At 36.7% G+C, this 21,399-nt stretch overlaps 1 protein-coding gene and 1 long non-coding RNA gene across 2 annotated transcripts; one reads left to right on the forward strand and one right to left on the reverse strand.

Moving 5' to 3' along the window:
• Positions 1-842: 842 nt before the first annotated feature.
• On the reverse strand, positions 843-20,984 carry LOC116292861 (poly [ADP-ribose] polymerase tankyrase-1). The gene is made up of 32 exons (XM_031700216.2): positions 20,780-20,984; positions 19,221-19,289; positions 18,885-19,040; positions 18,569-18,664; positions 17,911-18,118; positions 17,420-17,486; positions 17,266-17,336; positions 17,056-17,171; positions 16,590-16,711; positions 15,782-15,873; positions 15,622-15,700; positions 14,554-14,731; positions 14,110-14,189; positions 12,184-12,329; positions 11,516-11,582; positions 11,302-11,400; positions 10,327-10,420; positions 9,777-9,823; positions 9,165-9,243; positions 8,497-8,606; positions 8,226-8,348; positions 7,807-7,872; positions 6,848-7,100; positions 5,982-6,067; positions 5,486-5,609; positions 5,015-5,106; positions 4,801-4,875; positions 4,465-4,521; positions 4,074-4,122; positions 3,396-3,582; positions 1,529-1,685; positions 843-1,047 (listed from the first exon to the last, which is right to left on the reverse strand). The coding sequence occupies exons 1-32, from the start codon at positions 20,967-20,969 to the stop codon at positions 997-999; spliced, it is 3,486 nt and encodes a 1,161-aa protein (XP_031556076.2). The 5' UTR covers positions 20,970-20,984; the 3' UTR covers positions 843-996.
• LOC116292864 (uncharacterized) lies at positions 1,648-2,705 on the forward strand. The gene is made up of 2 exons (XR_004196730.2): positions 1,648-1,786; positions 2,178-2,705. It is a non-coding gene; the product is annotated as an uncharacterized LOC116292864 (long non-coding RNA).
• Positions 20,985-21,399: the final 415 nt, after the last annotated feature.

A 21,399-nucleotide genomic window follows, 5' to 3' on the forward strand; every position in this document is an offset into this window, starting at 1 on the left:
GACATAACTTGTTCATATTTAAAAACTAAAAAAAACCGACGTTTGCATCGGCAAGGCAAATATAAGAACTTATTAATTACAGTTAAATGTCGTCCAGTTGAGCACAGTCACAATATTAAAGTAATTAACGACATCTAATGACATTATAATATTATTAATGACAATTAGCGAGCTGTCAGAGATGGATCAACTATCCATCCATCGAAGATAAGGGCACTATTGTCTACAATGTCAATCTTTTGTCTGATTTTAGGGTTCTATTGTCACACCAATCAGATAAGGGTAATAATAGCTTTAGGGCATGAAAGCCAGGCAGCTGTTGTACCACGATTGAAACTTTGATCTTCCAGGCAGCGATCCCGTAGTCAAAACAAGAAGTTCAAACTCTTACTAAAATCCCCACAAAAGCAGAGCTTTGACGTGAAAAGGTCGGTACGAGGATCCCCTCACGTATAAGTCAAGCGCGCGTGTGTAAATTGTGGCCTAGCTTAACCCACATACTGAGAGTAAACCCGATACTCAATAGATAATTAGGTGTGTGTAGGAAAATCACGACACAAGGAGAAAGTCATGGAAAAACCTGTTAGTCGCGTGATTAGGTCGGTACGAGGATCCCCTCAGGATCCTTTCGGATGTGAGCGACAGAATTTTACCCCAGGGTTCCCAAGGATGTGATTCTCAGATACAATGAAATGTTTTCTCTTATACTAAGATAACGAGATAAAATATTCAAAAACTCGACTAGCTTTGGGTAATCATTGGCGATTAGCAATGACTAGAATTTACGTATCTAGCTTGTCTTTGAATGCATGAGAGCGAGGCTCTACGAAATGGGCAATATGTAATATTTACATTCACTTTAATTACACAGCATTGAAATGATTAAAAAGATTAGCTATTAACATGATTCATTGCTATATATACTGTACAAATGATTATATTGCTAGAAATTGATATTATAAAATATTATTATATAATCTGGTCCATCAGTGCAGATCACGTGTCGGGCTTATTTATTTTATAGCTTATAAGGTATTCTGGATAAGCCTGGAAAAAAGAGCAAATGACCTCGTTACAAGCAGCAAAATATTGACGTTTGTTGCTTTTTTTTAATAACCATAATGGTATGTTTCTCTGGCGGACAGGCAGCCCAAGCAGTGTACTTAATGTATAAGTTTTTTTTTTGAATTTATACACTGCTTAGCCTGCCCGTAGTGTGTTGGAGATGGGCGAAGCACCTGGCCTACTCAAATCAGGGGCGGATCCAGGGAGTGCGCATCCCCGGGTTCGACTTTGCGCCCCTACTTCAAAATAACCAATACTGGCTTTTCCTTTTGATTCTAAGGGGTGCACCCCCCTGAGTTAACTTTGTGCGCAGCACCCCCCTGAACAAAATCCTGGATCCGCCCCTGCACATACATCATAACCTGAGTACCAGGCTCTCTCCACCAAAGCCTGATACTCGGGTTACATACATCAGTAAGTCTAATAGGCGGGGGAGTGACGCATTATTGTGATCATTAATTACCTGTTCTCCACGATATATGACATATTCAGCGAACGATAAACCTCCAGAACTTGGACGACCAATGACTGAATGGTGGCCAGGTGGCGAATGCGCCATTTTGACGGCGGAAAACTGATAAAATGGTTTACCCAAAGCCACACGGCATAACAGAAGTTGTCTGGGGCAATAACATGAACAAATTCAATAAGAATGGAGTGACCGTAATGTCGTGGAAAAGACAAGATCTATTTGATCCGATATGGAAAAGTAATAGTGGAGGTAAATGATTTAAGACATGAAAGATGACACAAGTTGAAAAAATGGATATTTAATTTGCGATCTTGAAAAATTTTGAAAAGCCAATAATCTATGTAAACGCTATGGAATGTGAGATAACATGAAGGACTTCGTGGATCCAATATCATTTGAAGAAGCCAGTCGAAGTAAAGTAGATCTGTTGTACAGTGCTAATTAATTTAATTTTTTTTTTTTTGGTCCGAAAAAGCAACCATGTTATGTTGTATCGATCATTATCATAAAAATCAAATATAAATTATTTAATGCATTGAAAATTATCAGGATTTATTGTAGAGGTACGTGTATGACTCATAAAAAATCTTTCTATTTACGAGAAAAAAAGTATTCGATTGAATTTTCTTGTATTTTCTAGAAATACTGAGATACTGTCAAGATATCGATTCATGGAGTAATGACAACGATGATCATTTGAATAGTGTCAATCAAACAAACCGATAAAAACAGCCCAAAAACTTGCCAGAAAGATAACATTAATGAAAACCCTTTACAATATATACTGGATATGGATTGCAGATCGAGGCTTATCAACTTGAAAAGGCGGTCTGAACCCCAACGGAAATTACCAAAGGTACAATAATGTAGTGAGCCATTTATCAGCTGATAATTAGGATGATAAGCAACAAATAAACTGTCATACCTAGTACCATACGAGAGAAATGTTCGTAAACACTGGTATTATGGTGGTGAAGAGCAAAACAAAATTAATAATTTTGTATTGATATTTGCTTAACCAGCTAGATTTGAAATTTAGAATTTCGTTATTTATCTTTTAGGATATCTAAATACGAAGATCCCATCTCTTTTTTTATTCTATAAACACGCATACATTGTAGCTTAGGTGCATCCTCGAACTCGGACATTAAATATTTTCAACATTTTATGATTTTTGTGAGGTATCTCTTAGAGGTAAAAAAATCGTCAAGCCACGCCTTGTAAAATTACTGAACTTTGGTTTTTAATATATATGATTTTGTATTTTTAAGGGGTATTTTTGAAAATTTCCTATGAGGATACCCGACACAATAGACGACTTGCACTGACAGGTCACGTAACTCTACCTCCCTTAAAACAAGCAGCTGTGTCAAAATGAACAACAAATGAAAAGAGCAGCTCGATATTAGTAGGGGGGCAAAGTTTCAGCTCATAACAAGCGAAACAGGAAAAATTGCATTAAATATAAAATGAAATGTTTTATAATAATTTGTATGGGAAAATACGCTTGATGGCAAGAGGTTGCCAGCCAACACTTTTCCCATACAAATCCTTATAAAATATTCCATTTATATTTAATACCATTTATCCTATAGTCAACATTATGAGCTGAAACTACGCCCTTTTACTAATGTTGAGCAGCTCTTCTCATTTCTAAAGTTCGTTTTCAAACAACTGCTCGTTTTAAGGGAGGTAGGGTCACGTGACCTGTTAGTGCAAGTCGGTTATAAATTATCTTTTTCATACTCTAAACTCCGCACCCTATCCGATAATGTGACCATTATCTAAGGTGATATCGTTAAAGAACTAAACGAAACATCCTTACAAGTAATTAGACAAGAAATGCGAGTGCACTTACCTTTCACAAGAATAACACGATCTATCTTTATGTTTAGGGCAGCCTTGCCCTCCTCCTATCCCATATACATATTGATTACTTTTAGATGAGTTCTCAGCAAAGTAGATGCCTGCACCGAACATACCACCGATGTACGCATGACGCTCGTCGAATCCTTTTTGTACGATAGCATTGATAAATGGCGAACCTGTTCAAATATACAATAGCTAGTTTATTAAATAGTACGCAAAGTTTAAATCTGGTTGAAGTTATATTACCCGCACCTACACCAAGTTTGCATTGGGAAGGACAGAAAAAAAGCATTTGAATGAATGGGAAAATGTCTGTTGAAATATCGATAAAGTCAACGTCAACGAGGCAGGTGTAAAATTGCCATCTTTGTTTTTTATTTGTTTTTTTATGTGTTTCGTTTGCTCAAAACTTATCAATAATACCGCTATTGCAAAAAACGTTGTCATCGCCTTTGGCGATAGGCGAAAAGCAATAGGAGATAGGACCTTCCAAGATCCAAGAATAGCTAGAATGACTTGTGTTTCTGCTTCTTATTCACGTTAAGAACATGGACCTTAGAGTTGAGACTGATTCATTGTTGTTTGTAGTCGACGAAACCATTTGCCTTTGGCGATGACAACGTTTTTTGAAATAGGTTTATATTATTGAATGGTATAATCTCATTACCGTGAAAGAGCATTCTTTCATTTGCATGATTATGATTGGAATCTGAGATCTGGGAGGGAAAAAGAACACGTATTAATACAACTTAATAATGCAATACGAGCAACGAGTAAAAGATTAGTAAACTGTAATAGTTTCAGCAAACCACCCTCAAGTTGAAAAGAATTTAAAAGGTGTACTGGCCCCACCCAACTCCACCCATGTTCTAAAAGAGCGCTTTGCCTAACCTGCATTGAGCTTTTGACAGGAACTTAGGAAAAAGCGAGCCTTAACGTGTTTTCAGAGGAATTCTCTCCAACACGTAAACATTACGCTTATGTAATGCATTTGAAAAACACAGGGTCGCGAAAACGATCTTTATACCAACTTTTATCAAACAGTATATTGCATATACCTCGCGTCTTCTGTAAACATATTTGTCCCATAATTTTGTATTTACGACTCGTTCAATCTGAAAAGATTTATAATATCAGAAATTAGCTTTTTAGCTAAATATAAAGTTTATTACCATCATCATCACAATCATCATCATCATCATTATCATCGCCATCATCATCATCACCACCACCATCATCATTATCATCAACATCATTATTGCCACCACCATCATCATCACCATCATCATCATCATCACCATTATGACTAAGAATCAAGAATGCAGAACCAGAGAATATGGCGATGAGTGATAGAAGGTGGATAGGGGAGTAACTGGGAACAAAGTAACAAATACCTTGTTTATTGTATAGGATGCAAACACACCACCAGAAACACCACTGTCTCGGTGCTCAACGACAGTTGACTGCATCTAGAATAAGAAAAGAAAGAGAAAATGAGAAAAAAACCAGTCTAAAAGACAAACAGGATTTATAATTGATACATTCGATATTCAATTTGAGATTATTTACAAGAGGGTTTCTTGTTTTCAATACCAAAGGATTCCTTACCTCATCGGCGACTGAACTGTAATCTTTATCCATCGGTGAAAGCTCTTGTATTACAGAGCCCTGTAAATTAGCTACTGAGAATGGACCAATACCTGTAAAGAACGAGTCAATGCTTTCATAAGAAAAGTTAACCTACATTACTCTGTGAAGTATGAAAAAATAGAGACGAATAAAGGAAGGAGATGAACGTCAAAGGAAAATTTTGCTCAATTGTATTAGATGCAGAAAAATAAAATATAGCATTTTATTGTTTTGCCCTCGAAATTTAAGTGCACCAGGAGGGTTTTCCCATTTCAGATCATTCCCTACAGTATTATTACTTTGTTTAAATGCTAATGAATAAGAGGGCATGTGAATATAGATAGATACAACTTAAACAAAGAATCTTACTCTCAAGAGAATGACACGTGGTCTAAAATTGGAAAGCATTGTACCCAGGGTAGAGGTCTAAAATAATATCAATGTACTGACCTAGTCCTAAACCAGACAGTTTTTCTTTGACTGCTTTAAGAATCTTGTGTCGATGGCCATAAGCATGAATACCAATTTCTTTAAGTTCTTCATGACCCATGTCTACGAGCACGTCCCAGGAAATCTGGAAATATTTATAAAATCACTAAGTTAAAGTGCGATTACTTTTAAACACCAACTAGATGAAAGTATTTTAAATGCTAATGTCATTTCTTTTTCTTTTATACAAAACATAAATCAGTAGTTTTTGTTAATTTATGTACTTGCTATTTTATAAAAGAGATTTTTAAAAACAGTTTTCGATTTAAGATACTCCCTTGTCTTTAAATAGACTCCTTGCATGTTAAGTCAAAGCAGCTCAATTTGGAGGACTTAACACAATAATTTCAATTTCCTGAGAATTGTAAACCTATTGTTATGTCCTCCAAATTGAGCTGCATTCCGATGTGCAGCAAGGGGTCTATAAAGAGAAAATTATTACGAATCCATTTCTTACTTGTTCTCTTTCGAATATATCTTTTAAGTTGTTGAGTTGAAGGCCATCAAGGAATTGACCAACGTCCACATCCAGTCCAGGGTGACCTGATAGAAACACATCATGACATCATTCCATTAATTCAATTCATTTCTGTATCGTAATTATCATTTTAAAAGTATGAATAATATAAGGAAAACACCTAGAAATCAGTCACCCAGGAGAAATCTGTAAATCATATACAGAATCATCCTCATGGATTATCTGAGCTAAATTCACTCAAAAATGTTTTTAAAATTTTAGTAGGAGAAAATAAATTATACTTCAGGGGCAGATCCAGGGGGGTGTCTTGTAGTGCATCAGACACCCCCCAAGCCACCTGTTTTTTTTTGTTTTTGTTTTATATACAGGTTTTCTTTTTATTAATTATTAATATCCGTTTTTATAAAAAAACACGACAATTTTTAGTTTAACTGACATGTTTCGGCAATAACGTCTGCCATCTTCAGATTTTAATATCGTAATGCAGATATTATTATAATATAATACTAAATATAATACAATATAAATTCTGTTTCTCAAATCTTTAGTCTGACTCAAGATTAAGTTGCATAAGATTAAATCTATTCAAGAACAAGTTAAATGAGTCAGATAAGGATTATTGATTACTTTAATACATTATCACTTTTTTCATTTCAGACACCCCCCCCCCTCCCCCTCCCCCCTTACAAATTTCTGAATCTGCCCCTCTACAATATTCCAGTGTGATCTGTCTGGGCAACAAGACTAAGTATTATCAGTAATTTTTTATAACAAATCATTATCTGCAGTCTCCCACCACCCATACTCTTATAGTTGTTGAAAAAAGCTATGCTTCTCATACATACCTGATAAAGAATGTTTAGCCTCTGCTTGCCCTTGAGCTTCTGATACAGATCTGTTACTTATTGCTCCATCACCGGATCCAGCAGGACTGCTTGCTAGCAGACTACTGTTAGCTAGTGATAATGGGCTAACGCCACTAGCGGTAGATACAGCAGCAGATACTGGTGATGGGGTTTTAGTGGGTGTGGCAGGAGCCTGGCTCGTGGCATTGTGTTGCAGCATTGCATCTCCTAATAGACACTTGACATCATCAGCCTTGAGGAAAAGTAATATCATTAACGTCAGTCTATAGAGGTCATGCACCACCATGTGATGGCAGCCATGTTAGATGGCAGAAATAATACAGTCGTTTTACAGGAGAAAGAATTCAATTCCCAAGAGCAAAGGGATTTTATTGTTCTGCCATCTAACCACAGGAAGCCCAAGCTGGATTATGAAATGGGCACGTGATGGTGCAAAACCTCTACAATGCATCTATATTCTTGGGTATGAGAGACATAACCAGTGCTCAACCTTAATATTTCACTGCTCATTGGGTATTGACACCCAGGCTATCCAGCTGAGAGGTGTATGCAGCGCACAAAGCAGGAATGGAAAAAATGACCAGCCCTAAGCTTAAACATGGCAGTAAAGTGAAATTGTTTTTATTCTTCCTTTCCATATTTCTGCTTCTTGTAGGCACGTATATTATATTTTAGTCAAAAGAAAACAGAGAAATGTGCAAAAGTTGGGTTACAATAGCCTGGGAATGAGGGCTGGCGGCAAAACAGCTAAATGCGCTGTGATTGGCTAAAACCAAATTCACCACTCAGCTGGATACAGTGTATGACATTTTCTTATTCACCAAATAAGGCAGCAAATACCCTATTAAGGAAATAATTCAATACACTAAAAATAATCACACATTTGGGATTTGCACAGTTCAACATCAAGGCAAGTGAATCATGAAATAAAATGTTACCGTTGAAAGGTCTAAAGGGGTCTGTCCTTCTTGGTTCTTCATGGATGGATCAGCACCATGGGCCAGCTGTATTCCATAAAAAAAGACAACAATTATTAATCCTGCTCTTAAGGTTGCTCGATGAGGTTTTCTCAGCATGAGAAAAAATTTTTTTTCCAATGAATTGTTTGCAATTTTACAATTTGAAATGGAAAGGCAGCAAGTGTGATGATTGCCTGGCAATCATATCTATATCAGAGAACTGAGATGTTCGCACAAAATAATTTTGTTCAAAAACACCTTTAAGGCATGTGGACCAGATTTACAATGAATTTCTCTCTGTAATGTTGACGCCCTCTAAATGTTGAGCAATTAATTAAATTATAAAAAAAGGTTTACAATGAATAAGTAAGTGAATTAAATAACATCAATGCACCTACCAAAAGTGCACAAAGTTGTGTTCTGCCCTTTTGAGCTGCTTCGTGAATAGGTGTGAATAACCAGCGATCAGTGGCATTTACATCAGTATGGTATCTTATTAGAAGAGCAGCTATGTCTACATGCTGAAAACAAGCATTCATCATCATGATTACAACATCACAGAAGCATTTGCTATTCTTTGCTTTTATTTATCATCAACAGATCTGTATATGTTACATGTAGTAGCAATCAAGATCCACTAATAGAGGTTGCACTCTCTTGTTTACTTACCCCATAGGACGAGGCATTGTGTAAAGGTATCAAGCCTCCCTTGTCTTGTGCATTCACATCAGCTCCATGTTCCAGTAAGTACTCTGCAACATCAAGATGGTTGTATCCAGCTGTTGAGAAAATAAAATAAAATCTCAATCTAAAAATTGTTAATGCTGAGTATTTCAAGAAGAATTACAAAACAGCCCCGCATGACTTATTACATGCATCGGCAATGGCATGCATCGGCGATGGCATGCACTGCTACAGCTCTGCCTCTTACATCTGTACATGCAGTTCAAACCTAGGATTAAAGCAGGTTTAATTCCCAGCTGAGCCACATATGAGTTGAGTTTGTTTGATGTGTTGTTCTCACCCTTGCCTAAAGGGTTTTTCTTCGGGTTCTCTGGTTTTCCTCCCTCCGTTAAAATCAACATTGAGTGTTGTGCATTATAAATAAAGAATGTATTGGTAATGTGTGTGGAGCAAATCTCAAGGAAGATGTATGTTATACAATCAGTTTGGCCCAACATTCTTATAAAGAAAATTGTTGATAAAAATTCTTCTCAGACCCTCCCCACCCCTAGAAATTTCAAACACCCTGTGAGGGAAATGTAGCATTAACACTTACAAAAGATAACTGCATCAAATTTAAGAACTTCTGGTGATAGTTTATGTGAATAACAAACCTGCCAAATGCAGTGGAGTTGAATTTCTGCCTTGGGTGTCTCTGCAGTTGATGTTTTCTGTAGTAGCAAGTTTAGTCACCTAAACAGACAGCAACAATAATTAGCTATTTATATAACACACATTATTTTCACACCTAACAGAATGCAACATGGAATTTCTTAGTTTTAAAGAGGCTCTGGAGAAGAGTAATGCTATAAAAACACTGCAACAGATCTCATTGGTATGATAACTAGGGCAAACTAAACAAGATATTATCAAAAGCAAAAAAATAGCAACAATAATTATAAGAAAAGACTGGGAACATCATAAACAACACCACAGTACAACACCAATTTAACAAAATATGACACCTAAACCACATTTAAGATAATTATTATGCTTCATAAGAATAACATTAAAATATATCTTTATAGATTTTGTTAAAGTTTGCCCTAAACTTTTTTCACTTGAAACAGAAAACTCATTTGAAAATGGAAATGATGTAAAATGAGTTGATTAACAAAACCATCTTTTTTTTTACTTAAAAATGACTTATTTTAACATAAGTATTAAAAAATAAAAACACTTGAGAGCTTGTTGAATAATAATAATGACATTGAATAATAACTAACTCTTGTTAGGTTTCCTTTCTTTGCAGCATCAAGTAGAGCAGCATCACCTTCATTCGCATAACATAGAGATTGTTTAGATTTAGTATTATATTATCAAATAACATACCTGTTATTGTTTACAAAACTGTCATTTTACACTTGTTAAACACTCATTTTACAGGGCCTTGAACCCAAGTATGGTTGATTGGTTTACAGTCAAAACCATTCCCCGCTCTCATAAAAAATTATTGCATAAGTAAATAAAAAAATTGGACTACTTTTTTGAAATTGGACCAATGGCCAAATGGTAGCTACGGACAGGGCTGTTTTATGACTTACTACAACAGGTATTTTTCGTACTATTGTTTCTGATTCAAATCAAAATAATAAAATAAAGAAGGAACAAAAAAAATTTTTTTTCCTCTTAGTTTTGTAAAAAAATATTTCATTGAAATACATTTTATGAGGAGAACAGGAAAATACAAAAAGAACTATGAAATTCTTTCACAATGCAATATGAGGTATTTTTGTACTTCATACAAGATTATTTCTTCAAAAACAATTAGCATACCTCTTAGTAAATCAGCAACATCATTGTCTCCTTCTTTGACAAGGTCTAGAGGGGTGTATCCATCTCTGTTCTTCTTTTGAGGGTCTGCACCATGCTGTAACAGTTGAATTTGTTTGATGTAAAGTTTGTCTATGTGTGTTTTAGCTACAGAAAATACCCTAACCCCCTGCCCCAGGGAGAGGAATCAATACATGTACGACTCCGTTCTCAATGATTGAATTTGTTTGATGTAAATGTTTTTACCCATACCAATGGTATATGTACATGAGCTCCAGGAAATGATCCTACCCTCCCCCCTCCCCAGGGAGAGGAATTGATACATGTACGACCCCATTCTCAACCACCCTATACCAATGGTACATGTACATGAGCTCCAGAAAATAGTCCTACCCTCCCCCCTCCCCCAGGAAGAGGAATCAATACGTGTACTACCCCCTCCTCATTGATTGAATTTGTTTGATGTCAATCTTTTTGAAACACACCAAATATGAATTGGTCTTTAAGTACATGAACTCCAAAAAATAATCTTGATAAAAGACCCCCCTCCATCCCGCACCCACTATGAAGTGTTTTATAAAGAAATTTTGAGATATCTAAGGCTGTGTTCATAATGTATGGCAGAGGGGGGGGGGGGCAGGTGAAATTGAGGGGGGATTGGGAAAATTTTGGTAGGAAAAAGCCGGGGATGGGCAAAATGTTATCAGAAAAATGGGGGGATGCACAATTTTTGGAAGAAGCTACAAGCCTTGCTTAGGGGGGTTAGTATTTTTTGCATGACTTTAAGGGGGGCTGTTAAGAATTATTCCGGACATTTCAAATTTCCACCTGCCCCCCCCTCTGCCATACATTATGATCGCAGCCTAACGAAACATTATTTTCCAGAAATAGGGATATCTTTCCACACGGGAAGTATTGGTGTTTCCTGGAACTACACTACTACTATAATATACTATAATAGCTAACAGTTATACAAACCTTCAGAAGAAGTCTACATATCTCATATTTTCCTTTAGCAGCTGCTTCATGTAAAGGTGTGAATTTCCAAAGATCTGCAACATTGACATTTGCCCCAAACTATTAAGGAAAAAAAAAGTCAAATATATTTTTTATCGGCAAACTTGCACTTAAATATTTTTTTAAATAACAGGATAAAATGAGAGAATTTGGGAAAGCTCTATCCTCACTTTACCTTAACTAGTAATTCAGCTACTTCATAGTGTCCATATGAACAAGCATTATGCAGTGGTACCAGACCCCTGAAACAAAAAAAATTAAACAGGTTAATTATATTTTGTAATAATAGTTTAAAACTAAATATTTGATCATAATAATTTAATTATAATTTGTAATAACAGTTTCAAACTAAATAATGGATTCTAAAGCATTGTTATTATAAGAAAAGAATTCTGAAGAGTGTTTGAAACACATGATTGATTCTAGTTTTAATTCTGCTAGAATCAATTGCATGCGTACTGTAAGGTCAAACAAAAAATAATTAGTGTGTTTCCTATTGCAAGACCGACCCTAATTTTCTTTCCAATTTTTTCTGACCCCAATATTTTTTTCATTCCCAAATGCACCACAGGGTTCCCAGTAAGCTCATTTCCACTGTTGTATCAGTGAAACAAATCTGACCTACTGGCATGACCCCCAATTATTTTTCTCATGCAACAGGAAACACACTTATTTCTTTGTTTGGCCTAAACACTCTTGAGAATGATGCCTGAAGGTATTGAAATGTCAAGGACCAAGCTTGTTGTCATAAATTTTAAAATGAAATAATAGCTTCATATAATAATAGTTTCATAATATAATAATTTCATCCAAAAAATTCCATGAGAGACTAAAGATACTTGCCCTTTATCTTTAGCATGTACATCGGCACCGTTAGACAAAAGGTACTCCACTACTGTAACACGGTTATAGCCAGCGGCAAAGTGAAGAGGAGTACTGCACCTGCCATCTAGATCTCTACAATTCACGGTTATGCTATTGCACAGTTTCTGGGGGAAACATTTCGTAATTAAATATAATAGTAAATTTAATCATAGAAGGAAATCAGGACATACACAAGGAATGTTTTATGTTGAAAAACAACTAGAAATTTTATCGATACCCTGAAACAACCTCTGGGCTGATCTAAGTCAGGGCACGGCTGACTCACAGATAGAACCCTGAAACAACCTCTGGGCTGATCTAAGTCAGGGCACGGCTAACAGATTGAACCCTGTAACAACCTCTGGGCTGATCTAAGTCAGGGCATGGCTAACTCACAGATAGAACCCTGTAACAACCTCTGGGCTGATCTAAGTCAGGGCACGGCTAACTCACAGATAGAACCCTGAAACAACCTCTGGGCTGATCTAAGTCAGGGCATGGCTAACTCACAGATCAAACCCTGTAACAACCTCTGGGCTGATCTAAGTCAGGGCACGGCTAACTCACAGATAGAACCCTGAAATAACCTCTTGGCTGATCTAAGTCAGGGCATGGCTAACTCACAGATAGAACCCTGAAATAACCTCTTGGCTGATCTAAGTCAGGCATGGCTAACTCACAGATAGAACCCTGAAAAAACCTCTTGGCTGATCTAAGTCAGGCATGGCTAACTCACAGATAGAACCCTGTAACAACCTCTGGGCTGATCTAAGTCAGGGCACGGCTAACTCACAGATAGAACCCTGAAACAACCTCTGGGCTGATCTAAGTCAGGGCATGGCTAACTCACAGATCAAACCCTGTAACAACCTCTGGGCTGATCTAAGTCAGGGCACGGCTAACTCACAGATAGAACCCTGAAACAACCTCTGGGCTGATCTAAGTCAGGGCATGGCTAAATCCCAGATCAAACCCTAAAACAACCTCTGGGCTGATCTAAGTCAGGGCATGGCTAACTCACAGATCAAACCCTGTAACAACCTCTGGGCTGATCTAAGTCAGGGCACGGCTAACTCACAGATAGAACCCTGAAACAACCTCTGGGCTGATCTAAGTCAGGGCATGGCTAAATCCCAGATCAAACCCTAAAACAACCTCTGGGCTGATCTAAGTCAGGGCATGGCTAAATCCCAGATCAAACCCTGAAACAACCTCTGGGCTGATCTAAGTCAGGGCACGGCTAACTCACAGATTGAACCCTGAAACAACCTCTGGGCTGATCTAAGTCAGGGCACGGCTAACTCACAGATAGAACCCTGAAACAACCTCTGGGCTGATCTAAGTCAGGGCATGGCTAAATCCCAGATCAAACCCTAAAACAACCTCTGGGCTGATCTAAGTCAGGGCACAGCTAACTCACAGATTGAACCCTGAAACAACCTCTGGGCTGATCTAAGTCAGGGCACGGCTAACTCACAGATAGAACCCTGAAACAACCTCTGGGCTGATCAATGTCAGGGCACTGCTAAATCCCAGATCAAACCCTAAAACAAACTCTAGGCTGATATAAGTCAGGGCATGGATGTCTCTCAGATTGAATTGGAATTTAGCATGTTAGATTTTATGGAGGGAAGAAAATGTAGAACTGAGAGAAAAACCCTTGAATCAAGGGAGAGACCTTACAAATTTTACTCACATGTGATGCAGAGTCTGGAAATCCTAACCCTAACCTGAGACCCCAGAGGTGAGAGGTGAGTGCAGTACCACTATGCCACCCTCAGTTCCCTTTGAAAGGTCTATCAGGTATTGGGAGTAAATAACTAGTGCACCTCTTACCAATATTATCCATTCACCCATCCACTTCAGGTGTGAGAGGGGGAAATGAAAAAACAGTAGTACCCTAACCTTTATAGTCTCCATGTCACCAGTTTTTGCAGCTTCTAGTAATTGCTTTTCAGCATCAGTCACTGGAGAAACTGGATCATCTGAGGGGGGAAATTAAATAATTTTTTTTTGAAATAAATAAATAAATTGAGGACATGAAAAATTGATGATCAGGGCTTAAAAAAAGGCTGGTCATCGCACAAAGTTTGGCAAGAATAAGAAAATTTTCTGGTCACATCTTTGCCTTGCCAGTCATTATAACCAATATAGTTGAGCCGGAAATGAGGTATGACTGAGCTAAAACTAGTTTGGCCGGTCATCATGACCAGCAACTGACCAATCATTATTTTAAGCCCTAAAGATGGTGATGAGAAGGAAGATGATGGCGCTGATAGTTGATGGTGATATTGATAATGATAGTAATGACAGTGTTGACGACAATGATTTGAATAAGATAGTACTGACCAATCACATGAAGTACTTTCTGTGCAGGCTCCGTAGCCACCTCTAAAGGTGTATAACCTTGGTATGTCTGAGCAGTAAGGTCTGCTCCATTTGCCATCAGGATTCTACAAGACTGAGCTTGACCTGCAATGGCTGCAAGATGAAGTGGAGTCTGACCACCAGAATCCATCACATTCACCTACAGAGAGCATAAAATAAGATAACATATAGTTTGTAACTCATTAATACATAATAGCTGTAAAGAAACCATATTAATGCTTTATTGTGCTTAAAACCCTGGATAAAACATGGCCTGGATTGAGATAAAATTAAGTAGCAGAGTTTTGAAAGAAATTTTGACTGTCATATCTAGTAATGTCAAACGATGGTCCTTCATGTCAACAAGAAGGCTGCTAAAACTAGTTCAAGACTCAGAATTTTTTCTGAGTCTTTCAATTTGCAGCTGCAAAAGTTGCTTCATATACTGCGAGGATCAGCTCAATTTGATATATAAATTACAACGGCAGTACTATGTACTTATTGACTGAGTGGGAGGGCCGTACGGGAAAATATTTGGCTCGAGGTGATGCCGTACGGACCGAGCGCAGCGAGGTCCGTACAAATGACCGAGAGCCAAATATTTTCCCGTACGGCCCGACCTAACTCAGGCAATAAGCATTTTATCATATGACCCTCACGAAAAAATCAATAAAAAAATAAAAGCTAAAAAAGAGAAAGCGCGCGGATTCGAGCAGGGCCGGACGGGTTTTTCCGGCCCGCTTACGTCAACCCGTCCGGCCCCCATCACGTGACTTTTTCCAATGGTTTTATTAGAGCGCGCGAGCAGGGCCATACGGGTCATATGATAAAAATATATATTTCATATATATTCTCATACACACATAAAACTAGTTTATTGTATTTATTCACTATAGACATTTCAAATTCGCATACATGTATAATAATACATATACACCTGGCTGAATGGATACATACTAAATGTCACACTAAAACGATGGATTTATGAACACATCCTATAATGCCCTTGACCTAAATGTTTTAGTGGCATAATAGTAAATATGGATGTACCTTTGCTCCATGTTTAAGTAAAAGTTCCATTGCATCGTAATGTCCTTTCTCTGAAGCTATGTGTAGAGGTGTATATGAACTATAAAAATGTAATAATAAATACAATCATTATCAGAAAAGGAATAGTTTTCTCTTGTAAATTATCTAGGCAAATGATTACCTTTTATTTTGTACATTAGGATCTGCACCCTTCTTTAGTAGGCTCTCAATAACATTTTTTCTTTTGGGTGAAGATGAAGAAGCAGCAAAATGCTAAGGGAAACAAACCAAAAGTTATTAAATTTCTGAAATTTTGTTGGTGAGATTAAAGTCAGTAACAGTTCACACCCTTTTAATATAGCATTTTTTACATTGTTGTGATATCGCAAACTATAAATGAGAAAAGAACATACATGTATCTCCAAAGACCATCAAACTTGTTAACTTTTAGGGAAGCACGAGTTGTGTGTGCTGTTAACACATCATCTCTTGCCAATGTGACCCAGGTTTGATTCCTGGGCTTTCAATGTGGGTAGAGCTGCTTACAAGTTGGTTCTTTCCTGTGCTTTGAGGGTATTTATCAAGGTTCTCCAATTTTCCTCCCTCCTTAAAAATCAAAATTTGAATTCCGATTCAATCTTTGGACTTTCACCTAATTTGGAGTCTATCTCTGTTGTGATATATCCCACACTAGCAACCTTTAGATACAATGACCAGCACAAGATCGAGTACGAGTTTTAAAATTGGTCCTGTGCGTGTCTAGTTAACACTAAATCGTAGTCGATTTTCAATTTTTAAAAATCTAAAGTTTCAATCTACGTACATGATCAAGACTACAAAAAGATAGTGCCTCTCTTTAAAAGCTAAAAACTTGTACTCGTACTCATACTCGTTCTCGTACTCGTCATCGGATCTAAAGGTCTCTACTGCATGTAATACAACAGCCAAAGCTTAATAGATTTAAATGAATTTCAAGATATTGAGCATACCAGTGGACAATCTAAGGTTATAGTGTGATGGAAGTTAATGCTATCAGGTGTGATGAGTTTCTTGATCTTGTTAGAATCACATGACTTGGCTGCTTCAAGTATTTGATGACCTTTGAATTCAGCTGCAACAAAAATTATCACATCTAACATCAGTTAACTCTTATTATTCATAACGTCATTATTCTTAGAATATTGGATTAGTTTCTTCTATTTCCACAAGTCGTTGCTGGGGCGTAGCCAGGATTTTGCCTTGGGGAGTGGGACCCAAAACCCATTTTCAGAACATTGGTAAATTGAATTTATCACATGACTACGTAGATGTTTTGGTTTCTATGATGTGAGGATTGGGAGAGAGGGTGGGCCCGCTGGGTATGACAATGCCCCTGTGTTATCACACTTAAAATACACTCTACAAAATTACTCAATTCTGATTGGACAAGAGTGTTCAGCAAAGCAAAGTACTCACAAAGAAGCTTCTCCTGGAGTTCCTTAGTGGGAGCAGCATCCAAGGCACTCTTAGAATGACAGTTCAAGAGGGTTGGATCAGCTCCATGACCCAGTAGTAATGAGCACACCTCAATCCTGGTAACCAATAAATAATTTGAGCAAATACATATAATACTATTGGGTATAGAAAGCTAGTGCAGTCAAACAATATTAAGTAAAATAAATTTACCTAGCTTTGGAAGCAGCTTCATGAAGAGGAGTGAATTGCCACAAATCCATGGCATTAACACTGGCACCATGCTGGAAGAGAATGATCAGAGAATACTTCAGAATGGTGAACGACAGTAAATGGTAAATCATGAAAATTATTCTTCAAAACATACCTTGATAAGCAGTTCAGTAACTTCAAAATGTCCGTATGAGCAAGCATTGTGTAAAGGCACCAGTCCACTGTAAGATATAAATGAAAGCTCGGATCATATTTATTAAATTTATGGTTGATAAAACAAACTATTATGAATGTAACAACAATCAGCAAGGAACTATTTGATATAAATGAAAGTGTTTGGATAAGCCAGCAGTAGTCACTAACATAACCTTCAAATTGTTTGTTAATACCCTGAAACAGCTTTTGGGTCAGAGCATAGCTACTGTAACTCACAGATAGAATTGAAATTTAGTGTGTTAGTAGCAAAGGAAAGTAAGCCAAGGACCTAGAGAAAACCCCTCAAATCAAAAGGGATATCTAACAAATTCTATTCACATGTGATACCAAGTCTATGGTAATTGAATATAACTACCGATACTGAACAGATATCATTGAAATGCTTAATACATTTAAATAAAAAACAATTCCAAATAAAATGCTACTCACCCTTTATCTTTTGCATGAACGTCAGCACCATGCTTCAGCAATAGTTGGACTACACCTACTCTATTATATCCTGCTGCCAAGTGAAGAGGAGTCGATTTCCTACCATCACTAGCGTGGCAGTTGACATTAAGAGGTGTCAATAATGACATCAACTTTTCTTCATTTCCACTTCTTGCTCCTTCTAATAATTCATCCTTTTTGTAATCTCCTATTAATATTGAATATTATTAGCTGTAGATACAGAAGAGCTAGCAAGAAACTAAGTAGATCATTTTGGTTGACACAGAATTTTTGTGCTTACACCTTCAAATACTATTGATATCCTGAAACAGCCTTTGGGCTGATCAAAGTCAGGGCATAGCTAACTCACAGATAGAATTGGAATTTGGCATGGTAGGTTTTGGTGGAGTTAGGAAAAACAGAGAACGTGGCTCCAAAAAACCCATCAGATCAAGAGAGAGACTTAACAAACTCTACTCACATACATGTATAATGGGAATGTCTGGGAATCAAACCCAAGACCCCAGTAAGTAAGAGGCAAGTGCAATGCTACTATGCCACCCATGGTTCCCAAATGATTCACACATTTTCTAAGTAAATTAAAATTATTTCTGATCATTTTCTTGGGTCTAAAGTATTCCTAGATTAGACAACCCACCTGTAAGTACTAATTTTGCAGGGGATTCTGCTACATCTAAAGCTGTTTTCCCATCTGTATTTCTGATATTAGGGTCCGCTCCATGCTGTAAAAGTACTGAAAAAATATATAATTAATACATTAAAGAATTTCTAACATTTTAGATGGCATTCTGTTGTGAATGTTTCCTATATCTATTCAAATATCTCTAACTATACAGCATCAAAGGTCCTAACTAGCAATGATAAGGAACTTAATAGAATAATTATCCTGGCAATGTGATATAATAGGACTATATGTATACATGTAAAAGAGAGAAATGGCAAGCACCACTTACCAACACAAACATCTACTTTGCCTTTGACAGCAGCTTCATGCAATGGGGTGTAATTCCAGTTATCTCTGGCATTGGCATCAGCACCATGTCCTAATAGGATTCTAACAACTTCAGCATGACCAAATGAGCATGCATTATGCAGAGGAATTAAGCCACCTATAAAGTCAAATACAAAATATTATTCCCATGATGGCAATATAACGCTATATCATACTATACTTTATTGACTGTCAATGTGTAATAAACAAAATAATAATTAAATAAGAGCTTGATATCGTTATTATTCGTCAGTTTCCATATCATATCGCAAACAAGTATAAAGGAAAGCTCCCTTACCATCATCTTTTGCATGTACGTCAGCTCCACACTGTAATAAGTATTCCACTACCTCCTTTCGACCAAAACCTGAGGATATCATTTATATCATTAATGAAATTTGAAAAGCAAAATCATCAATAAAAATTTCTAACTGATTTCAATATTGCTGGAGGTACACACAACATTGTAACCAATAGCAACAATGGAATCAAATGCAAATTAAAATAATGATGATGATGGCCACAGCCCAATTGCTGAAATATTAAATGATAAAATGTCATGTAAATCTATTTTCTTGTATTTTTTCTTAGAACAATGACATCTGTCTTGAGAAGAGAACTAGTGGTATAGTAATAGAAAATAACCAAAAACGGAGAAACCTGGACTAATAAATGGACTATAAGATTCCCTCCTTAAGCTACTCAGCTTACAAATAGCTACAAGTATATTATTTTACATCATAATGATAACTTGGTTACCAATGGCAACTTGGAACATAATAGTAGTTATAATGTATCTGAAACCAACTGTCAATGGCTGTCGATATGACACTTGCATGTGTTCTAATTTTCTTTTAAAATGGTTTGAATATATTATCAAATCATTGAAGCAGATTAACAAAAGGTATAAGTTATTCGTCAATCTAACATCTGCTACAGATCTGATCATGCCATCCATGCAATCAATACTCACAAATGTGACTTCGTCTCGAGTAATTAATTTCTTGAGTAATTATTGTCTCTCCGTGATGTCAGAAACTAATTTTTGAGACCATTTATCAATTTCAATCAAGATTTTCGTTTTCATAAACAGAAAATTTGATAGACAAAACAAAACAAACGAATGAAGAGATGGAAGAGAATTGGTTAAAAAAATAAACTATTTGTTTATTAAGAAATGAATGATATAAATAAATTGCTCGCAGCTTGCCTTTTGTTGACAACGAGAAAATATCAAGACTAAAAGTGATACAAATAATAAAAGAAAAAAATGCGACACAAGCTTACAAGATGGTCATTGTTTTTATAGAAAAAAAACATATTAACAAAGGATTAAAAACAGCAAGTTTCTTTATATTTACCATGGATTTAGATTATTTAGTCATAAAAAGGAAGAATCGTTTTGTCTGACAGAAAAATTCGACGACAAACAAATATGGACAATAAGCTTAAAAAACCTCAACGACTGATAAGGTGAAAAATTTCAGAAATTTGATCACAAAGTATTGAAATTCAAACAGTGTATAAGCTTTGAAATAAAAATTGATTTGAAATTCAAAGCCTAAGGAATGCATTGGCATAAAAAAACAAGTTACAGGGTGTTATATAAGTCATTGTTTATGTTAAATAAAAGAACCTATACGCTGTCGGTACGACTGATGTCATTCATAAAGAAAGAAAGCCTCAGACAAACTTGAAATTTGAAGCCTTCCACATACTTCAAGTAGACCATACATCAGCCTGGAATAAGGCTTATATGTATTCACTGATAAGTACTGAGAGTTTATTACTCTTTTCGTTATCATTTAGAGTGTCTAACTTGAGAATATTGTCGAAGGATTCAAGTTGACTACCTACCAGCAGCAAAATGGAGCGGCGAGGATTTTCTTCCAGCAGTATCTCTTGCATTTACGTTTGCATTGGCACTGACCAGTCGACGGACTTTACTAACATCGCCATTCCTGCATGCCTCAAATAACTCTCGTCCTTCCGCGAAGTACTCGTTTTCAGGGAAGGATGCGTGTGAGCCTTGTTTTTTGGTAGCCATCTTGGCTCGACTCGACAGGCGCATCAAGCTGGTTATTTGTTGTGACGTCACGTTCGGGAACATTTGGAGGTCTGGGTCGAGATAATTTCATGTTCTAGACGAATACAATGCATATATTGTATAATTTTTTTTGATTGACGGAATAGAAAATCAAATTTCAGCTGGCAGCCTGCAACTGCCAAGTTTGCATGATATCGAAAACTGTAGTAAGTCAAGAATGTAAGGGAGAAATCATGCTTATATTTTCTTGCGGTTACTATTGGGATTTGATAACACTGCTAACTGCCAATAAGCCTGAAGTGAGATGACGTTTTACCCCCCCCCCCCCCGACTCTATACCATAATAGTTTTTAAAATTCTTTCATATTAAAATTTTTGATTCCTTAAAGAATACAGGAACAATTGTCATAATTAAACAACAAAAGCAATG

This window comes from Actinia tenebrosa, unplaced genomic scaffold (assembly GCF_029948245.1).
Source record: "Actinia tenebrosa isolate PJP-AT-01 unplaced genomic scaffold, QUT_ActTen_1.0 PGA_scaffold12__29_contigs__length_12842862, whole genome shotgun sequence".
Classification (NCBI taxonomy): domain Eukaryota; kingdom Metazoa; phylum Cnidaria; class Anthozoa; order Actiniaria; family Actiniidae; genus Actinia; species Actinia tenebrosa.